The sequence below is a fragment of the Vitis riparia genome, chromosome 18 (assembly GCF_004353265.1).
Source record: "Vitis riparia cultivar Riparia Gloire de Montpellier isolate 1030 chromosome 18, EGFV_Vit.rip_1.0, whole genome shotgun sequence".
Classification (NCBI taxonomy): domain Eukaryota; kingdom Viridiplantae; phylum Streptophyta; class Magnoliopsida; order Vitales; family Vitaceae; genus Vitis; species Vitis riparia.
The window spans coordinates 2,721,268-2,733,262 of record NC_048448.1 but is presented as its reverse complement, the minus strand read 5'-3'; the positions used below and the strand labels follow the sequence as shown (position 1 = coordinate 2,733,262).

General features: G+C 31.3%; 1 protein-coding gene across 3 annotated transcripts; it reads left to right on the top strand.

Moving 5' to 3' along the window:
• Window positions 1-1,660: 1,660 nt before the first annotated feature.
• On the top strand, window positions 1,661-10,347 carry LOC117907850 (aldehyde dehydrogenase family 3 member H1-like). Of its 3 annotated transcripts, none has more exons than XM_034821511.1 (11): window positions 1,661-1,759; window positions 1,905-2,154; window positions 4,058-4,126; window positions 4,231-4,327; window positions 5,405-5,611; window positions 6,968-7,083; window positions 7,216-7,320; window positions 7,410-7,582; window positions 7,684-7,774; window positions 8,698-8,847; window positions 9,975-10,347. In XM_034821511.1, exons 2-11 carry the CDS (start codon window positions 1,930-1,932, stop codon window positions 10,206-10,208), a joined length of 1,467 nt encoding a protein of 488 aa, XP_034677402.1. In that variant the 5' UTR covers window positions 1,661-1,759; window positions 1,905-1,929; the 3' UTR covers window positions 10,209-10,347. The 3 variants fall into 3 exon arrangements, with proteins under 3 accessions (XP_034677402.1, XP_034677401.1, XP_034677403.1); XM_034821510.1 differs by having other exon boundaries at window positions 1,667-1,759; window positions 1,908-2,154; XM_034821512.1 differs by lacking the exon at window positions 1,661-1,759 and adding an exon at window positions 1,794-1,814 and having other exon boundaries at window positions 1,908-2,154.
• Window positions 10,348-11,995: the final 1,648 nt, after the last annotated feature.

The following is an 11,995-nucleotide window of genomic DNA, read 5'->3' as shown; positions in this document are numbered from 1 at the left end:
ATAGTGAAAATTTTATTTTTTAAAAATAAAAAAATGAAAGCTTATGTCATCTACACCTCAATTATTTATTTAACTATAAATAATTGATTGCGTAGGTTTGAAAAAGATAAGAAGCACGCACCACTCGCAAAATTTCGTCTGTTGCGAGGGTCCATGTCAAATGGGCCACTATGGGTTGAATATTCCCTCCCACGCTAAAGGGGAGAAGAATAAATAAATAAATAAACGGCGACACATATGGGAGCTATTCCAATTAAAAATAAATAAATTTCTTGTCATTTTAGTTAGTAATGTTTTTATAAAACATATTTAATTTATAATAAAAATAAAGAAAAGGGAAATATATGGTTGACTAATATAGTAGAGTAAAGTATTTAGTGATTTTAGGAAATACTTTTGGTTTAAAAAATATTTTTTAGGAAAAAAAAATGTGTTTGATAAAATTTATAAAACACTTTTTAAAAACATGAAAAATCACTTAAAGCGTGTTTAACAATTATTTTAGAAAATGTTTTCAGTTTTTATAATACTTAAAAATTTATATATTTCAAATATTAAAGATGATCAAAATACTTTTTAAAATTATTGTCAAATACACTCTTATAATGTTTTTATTTGAAGTGTTTTTAATGAAAATGTTTTATTTAAATTTATTTTGAAGATAATAACTTATAAGGTGTTTTTCCATAAAATAATACAAGTGATTTTTTTCATATTTCAAAGTGATTTTTCAAAATTTTAAAAATGTTTTAAGATTTTTTTCCAATATTTAATAATATGTTTGATAGTAATTATATGAAGTGTTTTTAACATTATTAATACTTAAATAATAAAAACTTCAAAGTGCTGTAAATGTTAGAAACACTTCTTAAAATCATTATCAAATACACTCTTATTAAATTAAAAAATATATATTTTTTAGACTAAAAATATATATTTTTTAGACTAAAAATATTTGGTAAAATCTCTTTCAAATCACCTTTTATGTTTGGTAATATTTAAATTCATATTGTTTTTACTTTATTTTTTCTTAAAATACACTATATTTGATTTTTCAATTTTCTAAAACACTTTTTACATTGAAAATATTATCTAAAATAATCGCGGAACAAACTTTAAGTATTTTTATTTGAAAAAACTTTTATTTTTTTATAAAATAATATTTAAAAAATAGGAGTTATTCCTATTAAAGTAGCTTTTTTCCGTGTCATTTTTGTTAATAATGTTATTATAAAAAATATTTCCGAGAAAAATCTATTTAATTTATAATAAAAATAAAGAAAAATGAAATATACAGTTGGCGCATATATTATAGTATAGTATGAAGTATTTATATTTGGAAGCAACTTGGTGTGTAATATTTCCATAAAAACTATTTCAAATATGGGAGTTACTCCAATTAATTAAATTAAATTTCTGTATAATTTTTTTTAATATTATTATTATAAAATATAGTTTGACAAAGAAGATGGAATAGGTAATTAACACATACTATTAGAAATTGAGCATAGATTATGCAACGTTTTTGTAAAAATTTTACAGTCCGATAATCCAGATGGAGAAACTCCGCCGGATAGCATCGGCTAAAAAAACAAAAACATGGAAAAAAATCAAAAATGGCAAAAAGACAGGAAAGGGCAGCCATGGCTGTCTATATATTATAAGAGATTTTGTTGGTTTGTTTAATTTTTCGAAGGGAGGAAAAGAGACTGCTTATCGATCTCATCGTCGTCTTCCCCAGAAGCTCCATATCGAAGAGGTAGTGGTGACGTGGGCTAATCTTCGCCGGCTTTGTTTTCTCCGTACTTTTAATCGTTGAGTTTCTTTCGCTTTATTCTTCTTGATCTGTAGATTTCTTACTCTACATTTTTTCGTGTTTTATCCGTTTATGCTGATTCTGACAGCAGTTGTTGCGGGAGGAAGTCGTCAATGGCGGAAGATAGTGAGACGAAGAAGGTGTTCGACGCTGAAGCAGCGGCTTCGCTAATGAAGGAGCTGAGAGGAACCTACGCTTCTGGAAAAACGAGGAGCTATGAGTGGAGAGTGGCGCAGTTGAAGAATCTGATGAAAATCGTCGATGATCACGAGAAAGATATCCTCGACGCTATTCGTGCTGACCTTTCCAAGCCCGAGCAAGAATCCTACATCGCCGAGGTCTGGGTTTTATGTCTTTTCGAACTGATTCTATATTGAATTAGTGTTTATTGCTCTGGTTAATTGATAATTTTTTTTCCTTTTTCCATGTATTTCTATAAGTCGCCACAGCAGATTCACTTCGTAAGCATTTAACATTTAATTTTGATCGTTGACCTTTTGTGGAGTCCTTATCATGAATCTTGAAGTGAATTAATGATGCCGCCATAAATGTCCAGGGAGCCTACTGGATTCAGTTTTGTCGGTTTAATTTTTGGGAGATTTTAACAGGGCGTTTTCTTTTTCCCCTCTCTTGTTCTGGTGTATGCGTCATGTTAACGTCTCAGTGAGGGGTAACCGGAAGGCAGTCAGGATTAAAAGGGTCCTATTGTGGAATTGTTAGGAAATGGGTCCTCTACAACCGGGCACAAAGAACTTCCCTAGGTAGGTGGTCGGTGGGAGCATTAATGGTACAGCCACTTAGCTATCCATGCCAATGTTTGACCAACTTTAGTGTATGTCTCAAAAATGCTGGTAAGTTGTTTTAAATCTATCTTGACAGGTTATTCTGTTATAAAAGGGGCTTTTTTCTCTGGGGGTTGGGGGTGGGAGAAAGGAAGGGGAGGGGGGATTGTTTTGGGTGCAGTAGAAATTCCTTTTATGAGAACATTATTTTTAATTCTGTTCTCATGGAATAGATGCATTGATAATTTCTGAAAATAGGGTTTTCACTGAAACCCAGTAGCTATTAGAGATACTTTCTGCATTTACTTAAAAAAACCTTATGCCCATCCACTTGTTGGGATACCCTGAAGAATTTGAAAAAAACCAGGGAAACAGTATGTGAGCAGGGAGAAGTAATTCAGCTTAAGAAAAAAAAAAAAACCTTGTCATATGAGAATTATCCTGCATGATATGGGAATTCCACTAGACTCTGAATTAATTTTAGATTTTCAGTTACCTGTGAATAATTTGAGAAACAAAGCATTTTTTCAAGAGAACCCTATGCTTTTTCTGCTGGACAAAAGGTTAGCAAAAAATTCAAAATCTCAGGGATTATCGTAGAGTTTTGTTACAATTCACTAAGCAAACTTTAATCCCAATTTCCCGACTAACTTAGAATCAACTAAACGACTTTAGAAAAAAACATTCTTGGTTAGATCCTTGATAATCATGTTTTCTCTTCCCATATTTACCCATATGTATATATGTCTGTGTTTTCCTCTGTCCTTTTGCCATCCTCAATTTCAGTTGATTCAATTGTTTGTACTCTGCATCAGTTGGTATTTGTTGCATAGGTGGACCATGGAACAATACTGGATGAACATTTGACATTATCATTTTAGCTACACTCCTTTCTTGAACATTTGGTTTCACAAATTTAGAATAGATTGCAAAATGTTTGAAAGCATCACGAACAAAGATCATTTGTGACTATTTGACTTAATGTATATAAGGTTGTTGTTTGGCTTTCTTTAGCAATCTTTTCACCTCTCTATGGTTCACACTATTTAACATTTCCTGTTATCTGAAACCAAATTTAATACTGAAGGCTAATGCTTTAACCATGAATTAATTACAAACCTTTTGTACTGTTGAACATCAATAATCCCTGTTATTGTTTTGTAGCCATTTCGTGGTGATATGCTTGTATAGGTAATGTTACAATATCTGTAGATCTTTGTTTGGATGCTATGAGAAACTTAAATGTATATTTTGAGAGGCACTCGTGTATAAATTAAACTGCATATATGGAGGAAGCCACCAGTTTTTGTTAAGTTGAGCATTTTAGTTTTTAGAGGGTTTTGGTGCAAAACTTGTTTTCTCCTATGAATTCTATAGAGGATATGCTCTGAGTACTTCTGTAATTATTTTGATTTATGTTTCCTTCCTCAAAAAATAAATTTATATGGTCATCTGGCAGATTTCTATAATAAAGTCATCCTGTACGCGTGCACTTGGGGAATTAAATCGATGGATGAAACCAGAAAAGGTAAAATTGTCACAACCTCTCGCCTGATTGGAAGCTGTTATGATGCATCATGTTGCCTTGAAAGTCGAGCATTATTTAATGCAAAATCTTTTCACTCATTGCAGGTTAAAACTTCAATAACAACTTTTCCTTCATCAGCAGAAATAGTGTCAGAACCATTGGGTGTAGTATTGATCATTGGAGCATGGAATTTTCCTTTGTGTATGTTGAGAACCTGGTGCACCAACTGTTTATACCTTTTCTTACTGAACTCAGTTATTATACTTTTCAATCCTAGTTTACAAAAGAGAGGAAATCATGATTGTACTTTTGCATGGGAAGAGTTGCTTTTGTTTTATCTGGCATTTTTTTGAATACTTGCTTCCTCAAAGAAACAATAGCCCTTTAATTTGTATCTATGATTTATTCCCATTCTCTTGATAGATTCAAGACTTGTAATCCATGATTATCAGTTTTACCCATCAATTTCTTTTTCTGTTACCTACCTCATTTTAATTTTCTCACTCTTCCTGCTATGTTTTTCCATTGATTTTATTGCATTCCCTTTCCCTTTGGACTTTGTGGGTTAAAGCCATTAGTATTTTGTTTCCTTCTATTAAATATTGTTGTTTGTTTATATTTAAATCTTCTTCTGTCCTCTTGTTTCCCTGGTTGTATGTTTACATCACAAGTAAACAAGGTTTGTCTTGTCTTGACTATGCTTTAACCCCTTTAAATCAAACTATTTTGAACCAATATTGATCTCTTTGAATTTATCCTTCTTAATAAATGGACAGCAAGTTTTTTATTTATTTTTATTTAATACCGGTATTTTGAGCAAGCTTCTTGGTTCTAGTGTTCCATGTTGCCTTTCGAGTTCCTTCCAAGTTTTGAGTACTACTTGTGGTTTTGAATCTCTTGGGCAATTTATTAAGATATCTAGCAATATTTCTTTCCTTCCGATTTAGGTTTTATTATTTTGATAAAGTTAATAACAATTCAATGTCTATCATAGGAACTTATCAAAAAAATAAAAAAATAAAAAATTCAATGTCTATCATAGGAACATTGATGGACATGATTCCTTTACAAGTTAATTTTTAACTTACCCCAAACTTTTGGCATGGTATCAAATACATTTTTCATTTTCACTCTTTGTATAAAACTTATTTTTCTTTGTTTCTCAATGCCTATGAACTCAAGTTATTATCGTGATTGGCCATTTTGAATCTCTTTAAGTCGTATGGACAGGATTCAATTTTTAGCAATAATTTTATTTGTACAATCTCTCTTTCCCAGTGTTAGCTCTTGATCCAGCTATTGGAGCTATTGCAGCTGGTAATGCTGTGGTTTTGAAACCATCAGAACTTTGTCCTGCCACTTCCTCATTGATTGCCAAACTTGTTGGGAAATATTTGGATAGCTCTTGCATAAAAGTTGTTGAGGGGGCTGTGGCTGAAACATCTGCATTACTGGAGCAAAAGTGGGACAAAATATTCTTTACAGGTTCTTATCCTTTCATTATTTATTTATATTTTCTGGGATGATCTTATGATGTTAAATGGTTTTCTATATAGTTCTATATATGCATCCTTGTGTTTTTTTTTCCTCACAATGGAGACAAAAGGATTGTTCCATTAAGTAAATGATAAAAGAAGTACTTTGGCTCAAGTTATAGTTTACAATGTCTAATGTCTTCTTTTGGTTGAACTCCAGGTTTTACATGGAGTTCATATACTATTTTCACCCTTTTCCCTTCAATATGTATAAATATATTTCATGAAATTCTATATTAAAACATGCATATAGAGTAGGAACATGGATTACAAAGATGCAAGTGGAAAACTGGTGACATCACCATAGTCAACATGGGTTAGCATCGGTTGAAAGTATTTAGTGGGTGAAAAGCAAAGAAAAGGATCTAGAATATTTAGGATGGCATAATGCATATCAGTTGTTTTAGCATTTTACATGGTTGACTTATGGTAGTATGGTAGGAATTCCTATATGAAGGGCCTTCTGGGTGTGGTGTTTTGAGGATGGAAAAAGATTGGGATTGAGTAATGGGGGAGGAGAATATCCGTTTCTTAACATATCTCTAGATGTTAGTCACTAAGGAGGTCATGGGAGTCACCTTGTGGGTTATATGGCTGGACAGGAATGATGTGATCTTGATAATAAAAATAATTAATAACAGAAGTATAGGAGGATATATATTTTCTTACATGTCTCTGGATGTCTTTACCAGGAAAACTCTTCGGAGCCTCCTTGAGCATCATTTTGCAAGATTCGAGTGTGGCCCCTTTCTAGTTAAGAGAGGGGTGGACGTTCAGGCTGAGTGAATCAGTCCTCTAGGCTCTAGATGAATAGCCTGTTTAAGCTGGAAAATTTCTGTTTATTTACTTTTCTGCATGTGATATGCATGAATTGCCTAATCTTGAACCTGTTGCAGTATGTTTAAGGAGAATGTAGAATGGGTAGAGCATCTTTTGATGCATTATTTGGTGACCTGAGGGATTTGGTATAATTTATTTTCCTTTCTGGGATGTGTTTTGAATTGCTTGGGTTTGTCATGGATCTTCTTCATTGGTGAAACATTAAAGATATAAGCCGGTAGTTATGTTTATTTGGAGGACAGCTTTCCATGCTTCAAATGTGGTGTTCTTGGATAGAGAAAAACACGAGGGACAATCATAGTGTTGTTGCATTGATGGATCTTTCAATAATTTAATGAAAGAGAACACTGGTAGTTAAAAGATAGACAATTTGAATGATTTAGCCATCATTTTTAAACTTTATGATTCTTTGTTTTTCATGACTAGGCTTAATTTGCTGTCAAACATGTAACTGTTGAATTTATAGGTAGTGGAAGAGTGGGACGAATTGTGATGGCGGCTGCTGCAAAGCACCTTACACCTGTAGCTTTGGAGCTTGGGGGGAAATGTCCAGTTGTCGTTGATTCAGACATTAATTTACCTGTAAAGAACCTTTCTTAGTCTTGCATACTTATGGTGCTATGGTCATTTAACCCTGTTGCTACCTGTGGCATAATGGGCTACCCTTTTGCCTCTATATGGCTTATGTGCTGACAGTTTTTTTGTGTTTCCAAGGTTGCAATTAGGCGGATAGCAGGGGGCAAGTGGGCAAGCAATAATGGACAAGCCTGCATTGCTCCTGATTATATTATCACAACAAAAGACTTTGCTCCAAAGTTGGTAAGGCTGCTAATATGTATGTAATTAGTTTGGTATTTATTCCTCTGTTTATTTCATTTTCCTCTCCTGTTACTTTTTCTCCAAAGTTGATAGATGCTCTGAAACATGAATTGGAGGCGTGGTACGGAAAGGATCCATTGGAATCAAAAGACTTGGCCCACATTGTGAATTCTAATCACTTTGCTCGCTTGGCGAAGCTCTTGGATGATGATAAGGTTTCGGGTAAGATTATCCATGGAGGTCAAAGGGACAAAGCCAACCTGTGAGTTCTACAATGTTCTGGTTCACAGTCTTCTTGGTTTATTAGTTGACTAATTGGGACGGGCCTTTCTTACCATTAATGCATGCTTCTATCCATGGCAGGAAGTTTGCTCCCACCATCTTGCTGGATGTCCCAGAAGACTCTCTGGTCATGAATGAGGAGATATTCGGTCCTTTACTTCCCATTCTCACGGTAAGGATCTGTTGTTTCTCAGGAATTCATGTTTCTTGACAAGATGCCAGTTCTTCTCTTCATGTTGGATAAAAATTACAAAAACAATTTCCACCGGAATTTTGTCTTTAAAAATGTTGTTCTAAACACAAGTCAACATGATATTTATTTGGGGGAGAAATTAGGTAGTTCAAGTTGCCTTTGTGATTAATAAGAGAGGGGTCCTAATATGGGCTTAACGTCTGATGGTAAGGCCTATCTATATGCTTAATAAAAATCCCAGAACAAAGCAAGAGCCTCATAAAGGTTATCCTCTCTATATAGCAATTTAACTAGGACCCATGTTCCATTCCTAAAAGCCTCACAATTTTAAAAAATAAAAAATGGAAAATTTAAATATATAACTGCTATATTTGAAAAACAAAAAAAAAAAATCCACAAAGTAGATCTTCAAACATTATAATTTCTAAACTAGTCCATCTTAGCACCTAGGCATCCATGTTGCCTCAGAATTTATTTATTTATTTTTAGTCACAAAACCATATTTAATGATTACAGTTTTAAAGATAAATTTTTAAAAAATTCAAAATTGTAGTTGGTAACTATGGTTTTGTGACGCGGATGAGATGAGAATTATTTTAGGAGGTTACTTTGTGGGATTTTTTTTTTTGCTCACAACTAAAACTTATCGGCCATCATCTTATGGGTCCAGCATCAAATAAGTCTGTAAAGATTTGTTCTGACGGTAGGTTCCCTTCATTGTGCAATGACATTGGATGCCAAAGGGGCCATTTCAAACAGGGAAATCTTTTCAGGAACATGACCTCTGTAAGAACAAGCAGAACAACAATTTTATGTTAATGTTGGTTATGTATTTTCTTCCTTTTAATGCCATTTTATTCATGAATCAATCGCGATTTTATCCTTCTTTTGTTTTGCAATAGGTTGACAAATTGGAAGACAGCTTTGACATGATAACCTCAAGAGGGAAGCCACTTGCAGCATATCTATTTACCAACAACAAGAAGCTCAAGGAGAAGTTTGTGAAAACAGTCTCTGCAGGGGGTTTGGTCATCAATGACACTGTTTTACATGTGATTACCCTTCCTTTTAACTCCTACGGAAAGCTATACTGCATGCATATATATATATATATATATAGATTCATAGATAGATATATAGATATAGATATATAGATAGGTAGTCTTCCATGCTTGCACACACAAAAAGTCGTTAAAAAACTATTTTCACATTTTGAGTAATTAAAGTGACTTAATAACTTAATTTAAGTCATTAAGTAAATTAAATATATTTAATAAAATAACTTAATGATATGACTTAAAGTAAAAAATAACTTTAATTAATAAGTAAAAATGATTAATTTATTCTTAAATCCACCACTTCATTTTACATTTTTATCATCATTTGTCTTAGTTATTTATATGATATTTTTTGCTATTCCACGACCTCTTTTATTGCTTGACTTTTTTTTTTGTTCTAATTATAATTTATGGAGATAAATATATTAATTTAATGATTTATAATAGATTTTAAGTTAATTTTATCGTATAATCTTAATATTTAAAATAACAATTAAGTAATAAGTTTTAAGCCAATGACTTGAGTGTAATTTAACTTAAAATTAACTTAAATCATTATGTAATAAGTATTAAATTTTACCAAACATCCCCTAAGACATGCTTTATAAATTAGTTTAATGATTTAATATGACTTGATGATTTAATTTAAATTATTAAGTAGATTAAGCTTGTTTGATAAAATAATTTAATATCAAAACTTAAAAAATAAAAAATAATTTGAAGTTTTAAGTCAAAATAGTTAATGAATTTTTAATCTTAAATCTCTTTAATCTCATTTACCGATGTTTATGAAATTTATATTTTATAATTACAATTTTATATTCATAATTCATCTTTTATTAGAATTATTTTTGTAGTTATTTTATGTACCTATAATACTTCAAATACAAATGTTCAACAAATAAATTTATGATTGAAAATAGTCAAAATATAAATATTAGTTAAAATTAATAAAAATAAAAATATTAACTTGATGATTTAAAATAAAATTTAAATTAACTTCATCAAATAACCTTAAAACTTAAAGTAAAAAATCAATAATAAATTTTAAGTAAAAAAAAATTAACTTAAAATCGATTAAATAGTAAGAATTAAATTATAATATGAAATTGATGGTGCAGTTTGCAGAGAAGACTCTCCCTTTTGGAGGAGTTGGAGAGAGTGGAATGGGTTCATACCATGGGAAGTTCTCTTATGAGGCTTTCAGCCATAGAAAGTCAGTTCTTTACAGAGGTTTTGCTGGGGATGCATCTGCAAGGTATCCCCCATACTCGGATCGGAAGCTAAAGTTACTCAAGGCTCTGCTCAGTGGGAGTGTCGTTGGTGTAATCCTTGCTCTGATTGGATGGTCTTAGGTTTGAAATATCTTTAAAATGTGCCATCTTCCAGTATTACTTCTCTTTGTTTATTTGTATTCTACATTACTCAATCCAGCATGCCTTGGATCCTCTTATTAATTATATATATAATACATGCAGGTGAGATAATAAAATATAATTTTTAATATTTTATAAAATATGATAAAAATAAATTTTAAATAAAAGAGCTTATGTTTAATGAATAACTTCGTATTAATCAAATCATATTTATGTATCCTTCAATGATTTCTTATAATAGTGAAATGTTAAAAGTTTTATTTTACATTTATGATTCAATTTGTTTATATATTATCACACCTTGGATTTTGGACTTACTAATTAATACTTAAATACAAATAAGTGTTACCATAACTTAGGAGACAAAAAATGAATGCTAAGTGAGTTTCAAGTAGATTTTAGTTCAAAATCAGAATGTGGAAACCTGTTAGAAGAAAACATGTAACTTGTGATAAAACCTTTGAAACCATTAATTAATAAAATATAATATGTTTCACATAAAAAAGAAAAACTTGTATAATATTACTTTGTACATATCAAAAACCCGTGGTTCACTAAGGTTAGCTCATACTATAAGTGTAAAAAAACGAACATAAATTGCATCTACTTAAAATGATTTAGTTTTCTTATAATACAAAAATAAAAGCCTCAAAACACTCAAGATGAACAAAACAACATCCAATCAATAGCATATGCAAAGCTCAAACATTAATCCCAACAAATGTTTTTTTACCTGCATTTGAAAGTGGAAGGGAAAAGGTGAATTCACAATTAAAGTTTGTAATCATCTTATACATATCCTTAAAAAAACCTTCAATTAAACATATAGTAGTATGCATGATAAACATTTTATAACCTTTAACAAATATGCGATAATGTTAAATATGCATACATGTGGTTAATGGTTTCATCTCTGCTTTGCCTCATCCATTTTCTCACACATGACAAATTGCTAATCCCTACTAATATACATATCAACCATCAATGCTCCAAAAGATGTTCATTCATAAATAATAACTATTCTAGGACTACCATCCAACGACAAATCATATTTTGTGTTTTTTGGAACTCATACCCAAGAGTAGAACTAACCTCGTATTTTTAAATACTGAAACCTAGGAGTTGAACCAACCCCATACACCTATATGAGAGTGTCTTCCTCGAGGGTTTTAGGGATTTTCACCCAAAAAACATAAAATCCTACATAAACAATATATCGAAAGATAGTGTTTGCAACTTCTCATGGATACTTCCCATATATTAATCTGTTTTCTAGATATTATCTACCATTGGTCCATATAATTTTTACAATGCAATCATACCATGAACCATTTGCACAACACTGAAGTCGTGAATCATACTAGTATATATCCAAACATCATTGTCACATTTTAAAACAATGAACTAAGAACACCATGACACATTGCAATACTTCATAAAAATCATATTAAAGATATAAATTTCCAATAAACACATCAGGAAAAGAAAACAAATATACATAATAGAATGACATAAAATTACCTACTTCATATTGACTTTTTTTGTGCAATTCTTCTATGTAGACAACTCTTAGTCATTACAAGGATCTGAAGTAAAACAAAACAATTTAGGTTTCCCAACCATAAAAATTACATAATCAAAGCTTATGACATTTTTCCCATATTACTAATTTTAACTTCCATGTTCTCTAATCTATATGCCCACAAGTTTTCAAATCAAATTTAAGGTGAATTAAACAATCTTGCTTGTACATATTGATATTCCCT